Source organism: Dunckerocampus dactyliophorus, chromosome 6, assembly GCF_027744805.1.
Source record: "Dunckerocampus dactyliophorus isolate RoL2022-P2 chromosome 6, RoL_Ddac_1.1, whole genome shotgun sequence".
NCBI lineage: Eukaryota > Metazoa > Chordata > Actinopteri > Syngnathiformes > Syngnathidae > Dunckerocampus > Dunckerocampus dactyliophorus.
The window spans coordinates 5,962,529-5,981,057 of record NC_072824.1 but is presented as its reverse complement, the minus strand read 5'-3'; the positions used below and the strand labels follow the sequence as shown (position 1 = coordinate 5,981,057).

At 42.7% G+C, this 18,529-nt stretch overlaps 1 protein-coding gene across 3 annotated transcripts; it reads left to right on the top strand.

Annotated features, from left to right (window-relative positions):
* The first annotated feature begins 3,002 nt into the window (after positions 1-3,002).
* Positions 3,003-18,091, top strand: LOC129182278 (B-cell receptor CD22-like). 3 transcript variants are annotated; one of them, XM_054778164.1, is made up of 12 exons: positions 3,003-3,139; positions 6,923-7,273; positions 7,660-7,872; positions 7,942-8,292; positions 8,454-8,675; positions 11,976-12,242; positions 12,307-12,564; positions 13,557-13,817; positions 13,903-13,987; positions 14,061-14,112; positions 16,820-16,885; positions 17,598-18,091. In XM_054778164.1, exons 1-12 carry the CDS (start codon positions 3,094-3,096, stop codon positions 17,619-17,621), a joined length of 2,196 nt encoding a protein of 731 aa, XP_054634139.1. In that variant the 5' UTR covers positions 3,003-3,093; the 3' UTR covers positions 17,622-18,091. The 3 variants fall into 3 exon arrangements, with proteins under 3 accessions (XP_054634139.1, XP_054634138.1, XP_054634140.1); XM_054778163.1 differs by having other exon boundaries at positions 16,820-17,016; XM_054778165.1 differs by lacking the exon at positions 12,307-12,564 and having other exon boundaries at positions 16,820-17,016.
* The last annotated feature ends 438 nt before the right edge of the window (positions 18,092-18,529 follow it).

Here is an 18,529-nt window from a genome sequence, read left to right as displayed (position 1 = left end):
TTCCTCCTCAGTCATTATAAATGTGGCTTGAGGAAAGTCCGTTTGTCCTTATTCAACAATTCCCCTTTCCAGGTATTTGTTCTTCCAGAGAAATAGTTTATGCTTATGAATGTGTCATTGAATGTTTAAAGATGTTATGGAATGTGTAAGTGTTACGGTGTATGCGTGTATTTCAAGTTAATGAGGTCTAAACAGCTAATGCTAAAGTTAACGGCGCTGCCGAACGAGTTGAAGCTAATGTTCAGAGAACCGCCATGTTTTATGATGTGAAGAGGAACATACAAAATGGCATTGTCGTCTCCTTGTTAATATATGTATGTATTTGCTGGAGTGTCTGTGATGTGTGTGCTATCAGTTTAAGCGTGCGTTAGAAATAGGTTTTATAGTTCAATAGTGTAATAAGAATATTTTGCCAATTGCTGTGTGTGTTGTTGAAGCATTTTTCACTAATACTGTGAGATTATTTGCTTGAAGAGAATGATATTTGAGTGATGGACAGTTTACCTTCCCAATGTCTACTGTGTACATTGAGGTCCATTTTGTGTCAGTGTGTCAGTGGGGCTTGGTTACATTATGGAGGGTTTTTTTTTTTTTTTACTGCTTTCAGAGGAGGTGAGGCTCACTCCTGCGTGCCTGTACGGCAGATGCTTCACCTTTGTTGATGGCTTGTATTTAATTACCAAATAAATGCATGATGCAATAAACACTTTGTTCCCTAAATATAGCAATCATGGGCCTCATTCACGAACATCTTCTGAAAAGTCTTCTTAAGAAGTGTACTTAAGAAGGCGCGGGTTGGAAACTGCGCCACATTCACGACACGTTCTTAAGTAGGGATAATCGTTCGCACCGGTGTTCTTAGGTTGATGGATGCCAACTGCGATGCCCGTGCATGTGAGCCCTAATTTGCATAGTTCACCGCCTATTATTTCCTATATAAGGTAAAAAATGTGCCGTGCGCAACAGGCAGCTGGAGGTGGAGATGGCAACGCGCAAGGGCAAAACTGAGGAGCAGCTGGACAACAAACAGAATAAAAACTTCAATTCTACTGAAATAGTGGTGCTTTTACTAGGCGTGACCGAACACAAGACCACCTTATTTTCACGTGTATCCACCGGTCATCAGGCCATCCAAAAAGAGTCGGCATGGAGCACCATTGCAGGAAACATAAATGCCGTTTCCATGGAAAAACGCGCCACCGCAGAGGTTAAAAAAGATTGGACTGCAAAAAAAGACTGGACTGCACCGGAGGGATCTGAAGGAAACGGGAGGTGGGCCATCAATCAGAAACCAAACCATTTCAGAAACTCTAGAAAATATTTACACAATCATGATGGAAAAATAAAGTCAAAATACATAGTTTGTGTGTGACAATGTATTTTTTCTGTGGTTACATTTGATTAGACGCTGCCTAATTAATACAGCAGACCCGTGCTCTGGCTCAAGACGTGGCTGGGGGCGCATGTCGTTATCTGGGGGTGCTACGTGCGCAATAGACACACCACGTTTCATTGCGATGTTATTCTGATGATCCTGCACACCTGCAAGAACACAGAGGGTAGCCTGAAGCAGGACATCAAATATTCATCGCTTTCAGCAAATAAATCTAATGGTCCCTTTACATTCTCTCTCTGCGCAGCGCACGTCCAGCCAGCTACTTTTTTTTTTGATGAATTGGGATTTGAATATATATTTATCCATGGAGTATATTTTAGTTGTTTTGATGATAAATAATTGTTGGGATATTTTATTTGCACTACATTTTTTGGGATCAGGTTGCAAAATCCATCATGAGGGCGATTGCGCATTGAAAGTGCAAGCTTTGCTTGTGCGTAAGAGTCCTCCTGAGCGTTCGTAGAATTTGTTCTTAGATCTAAGAACTGTGAGTTAAGAACACGTTTCGTGAATGCCAAAAATCTTCGTAAGAATGCTTTAAGAACACATTTGTGCGTAAGAACGTTTTGTGAATGAGGCCCCATGTCGCTAAATTGTCAACACGGATCTCTTCTATGTCTGAGGTGTGTTATGAAATGATTAAATAATCGCGGGTGCTTGAAAGCTGGAGCGTAGCCAAATGCAATGAGCGTCAATAGAGACACTTGGTGATTCAGGGTGCGAATAAGTCCAAACATCTATGTGGGTTGATCTGACAAATCTTTAAGTAAAGTTGATCAAATGTAGAATTACTGCAGCTTCTGCTTGGACAGCAACAAGTAGCAAGCAGCTGTTTAACTCTGGTGGAAAAAACAACCACTCCCTAACGCTGTGAACACCAAAGTAGGTTGGATGGCAAGGTGTGCCTAAAGCATTCATGTACGCTTCCAATAATGCCTTGCACACTGCCACTTCCATTTTATGTATTATCATTCATAGCAGCCATGTCACAGTTCACAATCTGATTGGCTTCTGGCTGCCCTGTTCTCTCGATACAACTTTTCTCCAAAACAGAAATCTTGTCATGTTTTAATGCCATTAATTGCAATGAATTATGAGTTAACTATGGACAAAATGCGATTAATTGTGAATAAACATTTTAATTGATTGACAGCCCTAATTTATATGCATTTAAAATAGTTTTCTCCACATAAAACTATCATTGTAAAATTATAAAAACGTGTATGTGTTAACAATTTAGGTTTTCTGGAAGGAATTAATCAGATTTACATTATTTATAGTCGGACCTTCTAGAATGCATTAATGACGCTAACAAAGCTTCCCCTGCATATCTACAGCTAATTGTGCAGAAGAACAAAAGTGATCAGGTAAATGATTTCCAAAAAGCAAATATTTGCCCTAAATGAACTTGAAAAAAAAAAGTTGTTGTTCCTAAGATCATTTTAAAGTACTCTTCTGTTTGCACAAACGTCTCAGCCATGTTTGTGAAAGTGTGTCGAGATATTAGAGGAACTTGCTTGTGAAGAAAAAAAAAATTAATGAGGTGGTTTTAGTCATGCATGTCAATAAGGGAAAGAGGAAGAAGGTCAGTTCTTGCTCTCTGTTTCTTTGAACAGGAGACGCAAAAACCGCCTCGTCCTTGTCTTGTTGCTGTGACTTGTAGACGCACCCATTTCTACTTGTTCAAATACACCAATATGACTTTTAAAAAGAGATTTGTGGTCCTCTTCCTCAGCGTGCAAGGTAGTACACGTTTACTTTTGTATGTGAGCATTTTCATTTGGTCAGTGTGAGTTGGACTTTGAATGTGATTTATAAAATGTTGCCTTTTTAGACCAACTTTAACAGAGAAGCTGTTTCTCTTTTTCCACGCTTGCAGCATCTTTGCATGCTTTCATCTTATTGTTATTATTTGTTGTATTTTTGTCTCAGATATAACATCATGTGCCCTTTGCAGTTAAACTTTGTATGTTCTTTGTTCACACGATTCAAACAGAACTTAAGTCTTAAGAGTCTTAAGTGACAAACTTTCAAGTTAAGTCGTATTTTATCTGGACTTTTCTGGTCACTTATGTACAAGATTAGAATTGCTTGACTGTAGTGTCACTTCCTGAGGCATCTTCTCAGTGATTCTAATCAGGTTTGAAGCAACCAACACTGACTGTGAAAAAAGAACCAAACATCTCCACAGTAAAGCTAACAAGACCTCCTGAAGAGCACAGGCCTAAAATGACATCTTCCAAAACAATTCAGTGTGTCTCAGAGGGAAATAAGACTTAAGAATAAGACAAAAGACAGTAGCATCATTTAGAGAAGTGAGAACTACCCAAAATGACAGAAACTGTTCATTTTCAGAGCAACACAATATGCTCAAAGATTCTGCAAAGGTTCTCATCAGAAATAATGTAAATAGAAAATTTATGTTCCAGAGTCAAACTGTGGCCAACATAAACACTTTATGAAGTATGCAGGCAATGTTTGAAATCATATTTTAACATCCTTAAAAGGGATAGTTTGTATTTTTTGACATGAAGTTGTATGACATCCCCATCAGCATTGTAGTCCAATAACAGCGACTTACGCCCCGCCTGGTCTCCTAAGTCCAGTTCTGGTCAAATTTCTGTGATGAAGTACGTAGTTCCGCAGTGCCACAGTGCTGATGGGGATGTCATACAACTTCATGTCAAAAATCCCAGCCATCCCTTTAACCACCATACAAGTGTCAATTCTGTCTCTCTGTTAAAATAAAGCTACCATAAAAGTGAACAACATTTTAAGACCAGGGGAAAAAAATTTAACAATTTACATTTTGCACTGTTGGAGGTTCATTTTGCACTATTGGGGGTTCATTTTACACTGTTGGAGGTCCTTAAGGAGGTTCTAAGTAGCAGATCTGGGAACAAGTCAGTGTTTTGCAAGTCTCAAGTAAGTCTCAAGTCTTTAATCTCAAGTCTCTCGAGTGAAGTCTCAAGTAAAGACATGCAGGTCCAACTCAAGTCTTAATTCAAGACAAGACAGGTCGAGTCAAGTCCAAAATCATGGGCTTAAAATGTTCAAGTCCTTGCAAGTCATGAACACTGTTTAGTGTCTCCCAAATAAAATGCTATTTTAACAACAGTCTATTACATTTGACAATTACAATGAATACATTTTCAAGACCGGTGTGACAAGACTTAGTCACAGAAAAAGAGTGCTGACATGGCATTCTGGATTTATGTAATCCTTTTCTTAAAACTGATTAGACGTTAATACAGTAGATGCATTCAATGAGGCAGATTCAAAGGGAAATATGTTGTCTTGCTGGAAATCACATTAAATACATTGAATGGGCACACATTTTACTCAACACACTCACTGACAATCTCAAGTATTAGACTAGACTAGACTAAAGTCAGGGGTCAAATCCTGAGTCATTGATGTCAAAGTGAAGTTGAGAGTCCATATATCCTTTTTTCTATGCTGCTTGTCCTCACTAGGGTCATGGGGATATGCTGGAGCCTATCCCAGCTGACTTAGGGCGAGAAGCGGGGTACACCCTGGACTGGTGGCCAGCCAATGGCAGGGCACATATAGAAAAACAAGCATTCACACTCACATTCATACCTATGGACAATTTGGAGTCTCCAATTAACCTAACATGCATGTTTTTGGAATGTGGGAGGAAACCGGAGTACCCAGAGAAAACCCACACACACACGGGGAGAACATGCAAACTCCACATAGAGAACAAACCCAGATCTTCCCGAGCTCCAGAATGTATGGCCAACACACTAACCACTAGGCCACCTAGCGACCGAATTGCAAGTGTTTGATGATATAGTCGAGTACAAAGTCATCAAAATTGTGACTCAAGTCTGACTCAAGTGTAAGTCGTGTGACTCGAGCCCACACATCTGCTCAGTAGAGCTTCAAAATGCAAAAAAAAGAAATGGGAGTGACATTTTTTTGGGAGTGAGCAATTAATTACAAACAAGCATGAACATGAAATAGGCTGTCCATCAGCTGATCAAAAGTTTAAGACCACAGCTAAAACAAAACAATACCCCCGATAGTAAATTGTTGAAAAAAGAGCCAGTAATCTGTAGCTGTGCCATTCTTGTTAATCAGCTGAAAAATGTGTTTGGGCATGCTTGATGCCAGTGTTTCCAGGAGGCTAGTGGGAATGTTGATCCAGGTGGTGAAGATGGACTAACAAAGGGCGTCCACTGTCTGGAACTGATGTCAATTTTTGTAAACTTCTCTTGCCATCCATCCCCAAATGTTCTCACTTGGATTTAGATCAGGGGAACATGCAGGATGGTCCAAAAGAGTGATGTTATTCCTCTGGAAGAAGTCCTTTGTGAAGTCCAGCGTTGTCCTGCTGAAAAAGCCAGTCATTACCACACAGACGAGAGCCTTCAGTCATGAGGGATGCCCCCTGCAACATCTCCACACAACCAGCTGCCATTTGACGCCCCTGCACAATCTGAAGCTCCATTGTTCCATTGAAGGATCATGATGGCGTTATTAGACTGCACTCGGCACCTGTAACAGCCTTCATTTGGGTCTCGTGTCTTGACAGACAGCCAATGGGATCCTGCAGAGAGGTAATCCCAACCAAAGACAGGGCGCCAGCAGGCCGGAGGACAGCCAATCCACGAGACCAGCAAGAGATCACACCCCACAAAGGCAGACGAGCACCGGGGGCCACACACAAGCAGGCCCAGAGATGCCCCCGCAACCGGAAAGAAGCCTGCCTACGCTGGAAGCGCCAATCCCCCCCCCCCCCCCCAACGGCACCCCCAGGGAGCGGAGCCCGGCCCGGAGGAGGCCCAGGCGGCAGAGATGTATCACCCAGCACCTGACCCCACGGAGCAGACCCCTGTATGCCCCCTCCCCCCAAAATAAATAACTAAAATAAATAAATAAATAAAAGCACCCACACATACGCACGGATGCACATATACACACGCACACACACAGTGGTCGACTGCCCGACACCAGGAAGCCTCGCTCCCAGACATCCCCCGTCAGCAACCCGACCCAGCCTTTTAAAGGCTGTAGTGTTCAACATTTAATCAGCTGATAAACAGCCTGTTTCACTTTAATGCTTGTTTGCAATAAATTGCTAACTCAAAACATTTTTTTTGCCTCACTCCCATTTCTTGTTTTTGCGCTTTGAAGCTCTGCTGAGAAATTCCTTAAGATCCAACAGTGTAAAATGTAAATTCTTGCAATTTTTTAAATAGTCAAAAATTTAGCTGAGGAGTGTATACTGTACAGTATATAGACATATATACGTAGATATGTATTTTTAGTGTATTGTAATGTCATTGGCAACCAAGAAATGATAAATGTTTCAGTTTCATGTGTCTGTGTGTTTAACTGCACACTTTTAGTGAAAAACCACAAACCTCAAAAAGGGGCGTGGCACAGGCCAAAGATGAAGCCATTTTTTGCATCTAGTAGACGGTCCATGAATTGCTTTTCACAAGCTTCACTGGTGGTTCTCGGGCGTGTAAAGAAGTGTGATGTTCTGTGTTTCAGTGGTCCTCAGTGCTGATTGGTGGGGGATTTGTACTCCCACTGAGATCTGTGCCCTGGAAGGAACAACAGTGGAGCTTCAGTGCTCCTTCACCTACCCGCCCACACAAGACGGGCGTGAGACAAGCGTTGAGAAAAGAGTGTGGTTCATCAACGGTCAAAATAATCACCCTGAAGATCTGATGTTGGACCCTGAGTACTTTGGTCGTTTACAGTCTGACTGTCATGGCGACCGCTGCAATCTGACCATCGCAGACCTGAGACAGAGCGCCGTGTACAAGTTCAGATTCACAACTAACCATCCGATCAAAGGAAGCTACACCATCCTGCCTGGAGTCAATGTGACTGTCACTGGTACTGCTTTCGCTAAACACATTTCCACCAAACTCCAGTCCAGTTTGACGTCAGGCAGTCTAAACGCTGATTGTCTGGTGTGGGTGGGCGGGGCCAGCTACTGTGACATCATAGCGTGGCACCAACAAAGAACCACACCAAAAGCGGACATCTTGTTTTTTCTCTTCATTCCATTCTCTGTACACCGGTCAACACACTGCAATGTGTCTAGCTCCGCCCCTTTAGGTGGCCTACAACTGGGCTTGGTACCCAACAAAAGTTCATTTTGGCACCCTTTTCAACTTATGACAATGGAAACTGACCCAAACTGTACTGATTGGTGGAAATGGACATGAAGACATTCATCATGACATGATTTAACGAGTGTTCTGTTCATTCAATTCCAGATCTCAGGGTACAAGTGTTCCCTGGTTATTCCCGGAAAGATATGAAGTGTCTGAGCAGATGCAGTGCTTGGCCTGCTTCCTCATACATCTGGTATAGGAATGGAGAGGAAATCCAAAATGCAAACTCCCAAGAATACTCAGTAGAATATTACTCTAAGGACAGCTATTCCTGTGCCGTAAGAGGACACGAGCATGCTGCGTCTCCTCCAGTGTGTGAGTGGATCCTTCAGGCTTCATGTAGCTCCATGCTAACTCATTTGAAGTGTTTTTTCTGTCTTTCAGGTGTGTACGGCTCATGTCACCAGGTGGTTTACGACAAGAGACGCATCTGTGCCCTCGAGGGCTCATCGGTGGACATTACATGCTCATACAGTAGTGGTGGATACATCATGTCAAAGTTCTGGTTCAGACCAGATCGTAGTCACATGTGGAAAAATCCTTCCATACCTGAGGATCTCATGTCAGACCCCCAGTATGCGGGTCGTCTTCAGTTCCTTTCAGTGCCGTATGGACGATGGACGCTGAAAATCAAAAATGTGAAGGCGAGTGATTCCGCCCAGTATCGCTTCAAATTCACAATATATGGTTTGGAATGGAGGAGTATTTTACCTGGAAGCATTTTGACAGTAACAGGTAGGAACACACTCACTCAAACACCTCCAAACACCCCGCCCAATACGGTGCCCTTGCCTGTAAGAAGTGGTGCTCACCTTCTATGGCTTTTACATGATTGCATTTCAAAGAAATAATAATATTACAGTATATGTTCTCGTGTTTGCTTCTCTCGCCTCCAGCCGTGCAAGTGCAGGTGATGGCGGTCAGAGTTGAACCTTCTCATGTTGTTGCACAGCTGGTGTGTCACACACAATGCCGTCCAGAACATCCTATGTCTTTTGAGTGGTGGCAGAATGGAGAGAAGAAGTTTACGGCTGCTGCTGGACCGAAACTAGAAGTCAGCTTATATCCTGGAGAATACGTCACGTGTGCCGGAAATAGCATCAACTCCCCTCGCCTGTGTGAGTTTTTTGGGTTGGGGTGGGGTACCAAGCACTAAAGTAGACGACAGAGCAGGAAAACTTATTTCTCTTCCAAATGAAAATAACACAAAAAGCGGAATTCACTGTGAAAACCTGCCAGCTGATGAACACATTTAGCCAGCTCGTAGAAACAGCGACTGGTCAACAGAATTGACATTTTTTCCTGCTTGCATTGCACTTGTTGCTAGGCAGACTAGAGGGCACCAGGACGGACAGGGAGGGTTAGCAGGAAGGCGATGAGGAACTATCAGGCAGACACGCATGTAAATGACCCCAAAAAACAGCACTTTAAGGATTATGAGACATGAATCTTTCATTTAATCACTACTCTGTATTGACTAAAATACTTAAAGTAAAGAAAGATCGTCTAGAGCAGGGGTGTCAAACTCAATCGCACAGGGGGCCAAAATTTAAAGCCTATTTTAGATTGTGGGCTCAAGTGAACATTAACCCCCACCCCACCCCCCAACTTTGTATCTTTCTTATTATTTATCCTGAAATGTTCAACACTTATAAGCTTAAAACCTTCTCGTCCTTTTAAACAACATAATTGGTGAATGAAGCACACTCGTATGCATCATCAGTGCACACATACAGATGCTTGGTTGAAGTTGCCAACATGACAGGACTTGCCCCAATAGGCCAGGCTGAAAAAAAATAGGAGTTATTATGGTCAAACTTTGAGAAGATGTCTGATTAGCAATGACATTAGCAATGGAACATACCAATATCATTTTCAGGTTGGGGCAAAAAGCGTATGACAGCTGTTGAATGTTGAATGTGTTTTATGTGGACATAAATTTTTTTCAACTTCACTCGTGTGGATGTACATTTTTTTTCTCATTCGAGTGGGGGACGTGCATTTTTTGTGTCCATTCATTCCTGCTTAAAATTTTAAAATTCCATTAGTCTGCAGATATACGACTAAGGCTGTTTTGGCATGGTTATTCTAAAAGCTACAGTGTTTTATATCAACACAAAAACATCACAATCCGTGAGATGTGTAACCCGGAAGAGTTTGCAGCTGTGGAATGGGCAGATTACACATTTTAATTATGTATGCATAATACGCATCATTATTTCTGATAAAAAAAATATCTGTTTGGATTCAATCAATATTAAATTAAACATTTATATTTATCATGAAAAATAATTACAGTATTTTATTATAATAAAATTAACTGTTTTTTATTGAATAATTGTTAATTACATTTAATGTTAATTTTCATAATAAAAAATGTATTATTTTGGTATAATAAAAATATAATGTAAAACTGTAATAAGAGAAATAATTATCAATTTTTATTCAATCATTATTAATTAAACGTTTATATTTATCATCAATGATAATTATTTTATTATAAAAAATTAATGGAATAATTATTAATTACATTAAACATGTATTTTTTTAAAATAATGTATGAATATAATCTTCTCCTTTCAACTTTTCCCTTAAGGGGTCGCCACAGCGAATCAATTGCCTCCATCTGACCCTGTCTTCTGCATCCTCTTCTCTCACACCAACTACCTTCATGTCCTCTTTCACTACATCCATCATCCTCCTCTTGGTCTTCCTCTAGGCCTCCTGCCTGGCGGTTCCAAACTCAGCATCCTTCTACGTACATGTATATATTCCCTACCTCTCCTCTGGACATGTCCAAACCATCTCAGTCTGGCCTCTCTGACTTTATCTCCAAAACCTCTAACATGTGCTGTCCCTCTGATGTACTCATTCCTGATCTTATCCTTTCTGGTCAATCCCAGAGAGAACCTCAGCATCTTCATCTCTGCTACCTCCAGCTCTGTCTCCTGCCTTTTCCTCATTGACACTGTCTCTAGACCAAACAACATCGCTGGTCTAACCACAGTTTTGTACACCTTTCCTTTCATTTTAGCTGGAACTCTTCTATCACACGTCACACCTGACACTTTTCTCCACCCGTACCATCCTGCCTGTACACGCTTCTTCACCTCTTTTCCACACTCTCCATTGCTCTGGACTGTTGACCCTAAGTACTTCAAATCCTCCACCTTCTTGATCTCTTCTCCCTGTAAGCTCACTCTTCCACTTGGGTCCCTCTCATTCACACACATGTACTCTGTCTTACTGCGGCTAACCTTCATTCCTCTCCTTTCCAGGGCAAACCTCCACCTCTCTAGCTTCTCCTCCACCTGTTCCCTGCTCTCACTGCAGATCACAATGTCATCTGCAAACATCACAGTCCATGGAGATTCCTGTCTAACCTCGTCTGTCAGTCTGTCCATCACAATAGCGAACAAGAAGGGGCTCAGAGCTGATCCCTGATGCAGTCCCACCTCCACCTTGAACTCCTCTGCCACACCTACCGCACACCTCACCACTGTCTTCCAGTCCTCATACATGTCCTGTACCGCTCTAACATACTTCTCTGCCACTCCAGACGTTCTCATACAATACCACAGTTCCTCTCTGGGCACCCTGTCATAAGCTTTCTCCAGATCTACAAAAACACAATGCAGCTTCGTCTGGCCTTCTCTGTACTTCTCTATCAACATCCTCAAAGCAAATACTGCCTCTGTAGTACTTTTTTGGCATGAAACCAATACTGCTGCTCACAAATGCTCACTTGTGCCCTTAGTCTAGCTTCAACTACTCTTTCCCATAACTTCATTGTATGGCTCATCAGCTTTATTCCTCTGTAGCTGCCACAGCTCTGCACATCTCCCTTGTTCTTAAAAATGGGCACCAGCACACTTCTCCTCCATTCCTCAGGCATCTGTTCATGATCTAAGATCCTGTTGAACAACCCAGTCAGGAACTCTACTGCCACCTCTCCTAGACACTTCCAAACCTCTACAGGTATAACATCAGGACCGATGGCCTTTCCACTCTTCATCCTCTTCAATGCCCTCCTCACTTCATCCTGACTAATCTTTGCTACTTCCTGGTCCACAAAAGTCACCTCTTGTAGTCTTTGTTCTCTCTCATGGATAAAGTAAGAATATAATATATATGTGTATATTTTCTGTCCAGACTTTGGGGAAACCTTGTAGACTGGCAATGAAGCCAAGGGGGGAAGTGACTCACTAGGTCCAGCAGATGGAGCTGCGCTGAAAAAAACGGCCCGCGGTGTGTACTGTGCAGTACCACCACAAACGGGGCTGGAGTGAAACACGACATGAAGCAGTAAAACAGACGTGTTCAAGAGTGTTTGGCCGTGGTGGCCTTGATCACTGTTGTGATCAAAGAAAAAAACAAGATGTCTTTGCTCTAAATTGTTCTTCATCCTCCTCCTCCAGATGCTCTGAGCCGTCCCTCAGTGTATTTGAGTGATGCTGCTGAGATATTGGAGGGACGTCCACTGACTCTGAACTGCAGCACCAATGTCTCAGCATCACCTAAACACCGCTGGTACAAGAAGAGACATTCAAATGATGAAGTCCTCGGTGAAGACCCAGAGCTTGTCTTCAACTCCATCAAGTCTTCAGACTCAGCAGAGTATTGGTGTACTGTGGAGAACCAGCTGGGGAAGAAGACATCGGAAACCGTCTTCATAGATGTCCAATGTGAGTACGACGACCTCTTTAGGACGTGCAGCGACACTGATGAGGACAATGTCCTGTCCTTCAGATGCTCCAAGGTCATCCTTATTGTTCGTGAATCCATCTAATGTCACCGAGGAGGGACAGTTTGTGACTCTGACCTGCAGCAGTGATGCTAACCCAGCCTCTAGCTACACCTGGTACAAGGACAACCGAATTCTGACCCAAAAAGCTCAAAAATATTCCTTCATTTCCATCCGCCCTAAAGATGCTGGAACGTTCTGCTGCGAGTCTGTGAATAAATATGGACGTTTCAACTCTTCCTCAGTCTTCATAGACGTGCAGTGTAAGTGTCCAACATGGAGGTCCAGTTCAGGTACCAAAGTCCAACATAGAGGTCCAGTGTATGTACAAAAGTCTAACATTGAGGTCCTACGTTCAGTATAAGTACCAAAGTTCAACATGAAGGTCCTCTGTCCAACACTGATATCCTTAGTCCAACATGGCGGTCCTCTTAGCTACCAAACTAGTTCAACATGGAGGCTCTGTTTCGCTAGCAAAGTTCAACATGGAGGTCCAGTTAAAGGACCAATGTCCAACATAGTGGTCCCAAGTCCAATATAAAGGTCCAGTGTAAGTACTAAATTTCAAACTGGATGTAATAAGTCCAACATGAATGTCCAGTCTACGTTCCAAAATCCAACATGCAAGTCCTAAGTTCAATTTAGTCATCCAGTATAAGGGCCACCATTCAAAATGGAGGTCCTAGTTCCAACATAGATGTCCAGTTTAGGCACCAAAGTCCAACATGAGGTCCTAAATTCAACTTGGAGGTCCAATATAGGGACCAAAATCCAATATGGAGGTCCTAGGTCCAACATAGCTGTCCACTTTAGGTACCAAAGACCAACATGGTCATCTTAAGTGCAACACGGATGTTCAATTTTGATACAAAAGTCCAATATGGAGGTCCTAAATCCAACATCGAGGTCCGGTGTCAGTACCAAAGTCCAACATGGAGGTCCAGTTTAGGTACCAAAGTCCAACATGGAGATCCAGTTTAGGTACCAAAGTCCAACATGGAAGTCAAATCCCAAACTTCTAAAATGACTGCACCAATAGGAGCATGAGAAGATCAGGAGTTATTTCGGCCGTTTGACCCTCACGTCTTCTCCTGAGGATGGAGTCAGAACATGACAGTGGAATCAATGGATGGTTTGGTTGTGGTCTCAAGGAGACAGCAGCTGGGAAACCTAGTGGACCTCTAGCCCAGAGTGTGTGAAACATTTCAGGGCTTCAGTGTAATTAAAGTGTGTCTCCACACATGTTCTCCACCAGATGCTCCTAAGTTTTGCTTGGTCTCAGTGGGAACCTCCTGTGAAGTACGCAAGGGTGCTTCAGTCAATCTGACTTGTAGCAGCGATGCAAACCCGGAGGCTAAGTACATGTGGTTCAAGACGAATGGTGACTTGAAGGTATCATCTGAGAGTATCATGAACCTCACCAACGTTCAGCCCAGCGCCAGTGGCGAATACTACTGTGTGGCTTCCAACAGCAGAGGGCGCTGTAATGCTACAGTGTGGCTCCAAGTGGAGGCTAGTAAGTAGTTAGCAGGTCACTTTCTGGAATTCTTTGATTGTTTCCATGGTAACTGTGATGCTCGTGTTCCTGTCACGTTCATCAGGTCCCATGATGGCAGCAGCTTTTGGTGGCTCAGTCGCTGTCGTTGTTCTGGTGGTCCTGGCTCTCGCTGCCTTCTTGGTGTTGAGGTGAAGACTTAAGCCTCGTGCTTTAGTCCAGGTTGTTGTTTACTCTACTTGAACAAACTTTTTCTTCTTTAAGGAAAAAGAGCCCATCAAACAAGTGCAGAGAGAGTTCAGAGTCCAAAGCACAGGTGAAAGTGAAACCAACCACAACACACAAATGTTTTGATCTGCCTAAGACAACTTCTGAAGTCCAAATGCCCCAGAGCGGCCTTCTCCCGGCTGGGCATGCCTGGAACACTTCACTAGGAAGGGATCCCTCTATAGTTGGAACACACCTTTCTTGAAAAGGGGGACTACCACCCCGGTCTGCAATCCAGGGGTACTGTTCCTGTCTTCCATGCAATGTTGAAGAGATGACCAAGACAGTCCCTCAACATCCAGAGCCTTGAGGAAATCAGGGCAAAACTCGTCCACCCCCGGAGTTTTGCCACTGAGGAGTTTTTTGACTACCTCAGATACCTCAGCCACGGTGATGGACCTGTCCACATTTGTGTCCTCAGACTCTTCTTCCTCTATGGAAGCTAGGTCAGGAGGTTTGAAGGGTCTCAAAGTAATCCTTCCGCCGCCCGATTATATCATCAGTTGAGGTCATCAGGCCTCCGTCCTCACTGTAAACAGTGTGAACTGGGTACTGCTTCCCCTTTCTGAGGCAACAGTTTGCCTAAACCTCTTTGAGGCCGACTGAAAATTGCGTTCCATGGCCTCACCGAACTCCTCCCACACCCTCGTTTTTGCCTCGACAACCGCCGAAGCCGCGTGCTGCTTGGCCTGCAGGTACCTGTCAGCTGCTTCAGGAGCCCCACAAGCCATCCATTCCTGATAGGACTCCTTCTTCAGCTTGACTGCAGCCCTGACCACCATCGGGTTTGTTTGCCGCCACGACTGGCATTAACCACCTTGCGGCTGCAGCCCCGATCGGCTGCCTCAGCAATGGAAACACAAAATATGGCCCATTCAGACTTGATATCCTTGTCTTTTTCCGGGATGCAGGCAAAGCTGTACCGGAGGTGAGAGTTGAAGACATTCCCAGCACACCCTCACTACACGTTTGGTCTCCCAGGTCTGCCCGGCATCCTCCCCTGCCATTTAATCCAACTCATCACTAGGTGGTGATCAGTTGACAGCTCAGCCCCTCTCTTCACCCGTGTGTCCAGAACATGCAGACACAGGTCTGTTGGTACGACTACAAATCACCCGCGTGTCCAGAACATGCAGACACAGGTCTGTTGGTACGACTACAAATTCAATCATAGACCTGCGGTCGAGGGTGTCCTGGTGCGAAGTGCACTTGTGGACATCCTGATGTTCGAACATGGTGTTTGTTATAGACAAACTGTGGTTGGCACAGAAGTCCAATAATATTACGTTCCTCTGAATCACGTCCCTCCAGGTCACACTGTCATTGCCTACATGGGCATTGAAGTCTCCCAGTAGAACTACAGAGACACCAGCATGGGTACTTTACAGCACCCCTCTGATAAACTCTGAAAAGGCTGGGTACTCTGAGCTTCTGTTTACGCACAAACGACAGTCAGAAACCCTTTCCCCAACCCAGGCATGGGGAACTGACCTTCACTGGGGATGACTCCAACACGGAGGCACTGAGCCAGGGGGCTATTCATAAGCCCACACCAGCTCACCGCGTCTCCCCTGCAGCAACTCCAGAGTAGAACAAGGTCCAGCCCTTCTCGAGGAGTTTGGTTCGAGAACCCAAACTGGTTAGACCGACTACGTCTAGTTGAAATGTCTCTCACTCTCTTTATTTTATTATTTATATTGTATTTGTTATTTTGGCTGCACGGTGGTCTAGTGGTTAGCATGTTGGCCAACACAGTAACAGCCTGGGTTCGATTCTCCCCTGGGCATTTCTGTGTGGAGTTTGCATGTTCTCCCCGTGTGTGTGTGGGTTTTCTCCGGGTACTCCGGTTTCCTCCCACATTCCAAAAACATGCATGTTAGGTCAGTTGGTGACTCTAAATTGTCCATAGGTATGAATGTGAGTGTGAATGGTTGTTTGTCTATATGTGCCCTGTGATTGGCTGGCATCTAGTCCAGGGTGTACCCCGCCTGTCGCCTGAAGTCAGCTGGGATAGGCTCCAGCATGCCCCCGTGACCCTAAAGAGGAGAAGCGGTATAGAAAATGGATGGATGGTATTTGTTATTTTAATAATCATAAAAAAAGTTTGCTAAAAATGTATAAATGGAATGTATTATTTTACTTATGTGCAAAACTAAGATAAAAATTTTGTATTTAATGTGTACTGTATATTAATAAATAATGCAGTAAAATTGAAATAAATACTTGTAGTTATATTTTTTAATCTTATTTTTGTTGAATTCATTATGTATTTATTTAAATAATCATTTAATTTTATTTTTTGTATAAATGTTATATAATTTATATTGTTTATTATTTTAAGATTTTTTTCTTAAAATTTAATTATGCACAAAAATATTTACTTTTTTTATTAAATGTCTTTTTATTAAATTATTTTAATAATTAATACTAACAATATATGTTAATTGGACAAATCCTTCATTTTTTAAACACTTTGTTGAATTTATAATTCATTTTTGAATTTATTAATGAAATTAAACCTTTTTGCCCTTGTGAGTGACTGTGGTACGAAGTGGTACTGCAAGATGTGCTAGACTTGCTGATTGAACATGAGCTTTATTGTTAAATTAGATCATAAATATGCAAAATTAACAAACCAAATGCCACTAAAGTGCAGGAATGAATTTACAATAAATGAGTGTACAATTTTGTGAATGGATGAGCGAGGAGTACTCCATGATATACTGTATGTAATGCTCCGTGTTTATACTCCTCAGTCCGACGGGGCTCCAAATTGTGGCAACACTTCAAGCAAGGAGGAGGAGGACCTGGTCTATTCCAAGGTCAGCTTCACCAAATCCCCTGATGGTCCTATCTACTCCAATGTCACGCCAGCTCCCCACAGACGCTTGATGCACGTGGAGGAGGACGAAGTGGAGTACACCACAGTTAAAAGTGCCGACCATGTCTCAGGGTGAGTCCAGGATGGGCTGCTTCCAGTTTTACCTTTGCTCTTCCAGACTAGTGACGACATCTACATCGGGGAAAAGATGTTTTTGATCAAGTCCAGTTGATGCCAAAGGGCTCCATTTTGGCCTCACATGACCACATGGTCTGAGTCATTCAGTTGTTGTCAAACTTCAGACAAGTCTTTACATGTGTCTTCTTGAGCAGGGGGAGCTAGTGGGCACTGCAAGATATTGCTCCATTAGAGAAAATATCTTCCGAATGCTTTTCTTGGTGACCGTGCTCCCAACTCTCTTGACATCATTAACCAGCTCCTCCCTTGTCATTCTGGGCTGCTCCCTCACCTTTCTCACAATCATCCTTACCCCACAAGGTGAAATTCTGAATTGAGCTTCCTGTAGTCTATTCTCGTCTTGTGTGTCTTTGGCCGCTCTTTGGTCTTGCCCATGGTGGTGGAGAGTGTTTGTGTGACAGGTGTCTTTTATCCACCTAATGAGTTGAGATTAGGTGTACTTTGCTATCGTAAGAGTTCTGTACTGGGGCGGGATCAAACACTTATGCTCCCCACTCTTTGTTTAACACCTGCAGGTTGAAGCCTCAAGAGGGCGCTGATGTGAGTGAGCTGTACAGCACAGTACAGAAACACCACAACTGATGACGACGGCCAACGTCGCAGGGGCGGAGACCTCCACGCTAGCGTGACACAAACACGAGACGCTAAAATATTGCTGAATTTAAACAGATTGCTGAATAAAACAGAATTGTGGACACAGGTACATCTCAATAAATTTTAAGTGTTCATTTCTTTCATGAGTTCAATTCAAAAAGTGAAATATTTCAAGAATGTATTTCTCATTTCTTAATAATTTCGATTATTATACACATAAAAAAACAAATGCAGTATGTCAAATTGTGAAAAATTGTCCAAAGAATTTTATAAAAAATACTGTATCAATATTATCAGTGAAGCATAAAATATGAATATGTAAAAAACGAGTTTACCTGTATTATCATGTATTTCCAAATAATTTTCAACTTATGGTGAACGAGATGTGTTTTCTGTCGAAAAAGAAAAAAACAATTTTCTGAGGATAAAAATATAAATACAGTGGTGTGAAAAAGTGTTTGCCCCCTTCTTGATTTGTATTTTTTTGCATGTGTGTTGCATGTTTCAGATCATCAAACAAATTTAAATATTAGTCAGTGACAACACAACAGAACACAAAATGCAGCTTTTAAATGAAACGTTTTATTATTAAGGGAGAAAAAAATCCAAAGCTAAATGGTCCTGTGTGAAAAAGTGATTGCCCCCTAAACCTAATAAGTGGTTGGGCCCCCTTAGCAGCAACAACTGCAATCAAGTGTTTGTGATAACTTGCAATGAGTCTCTTACAGCGCTGTGGAGGAATTTTAGCCCACTCATCTTTGCAGAATTGTTGTCATTCAGTCACATTGGAGGGTTTTCCAGCATGAAGCGCCTTTTTAAGGTCATGCCACAGCATCTCAATAGGATTCAGGTC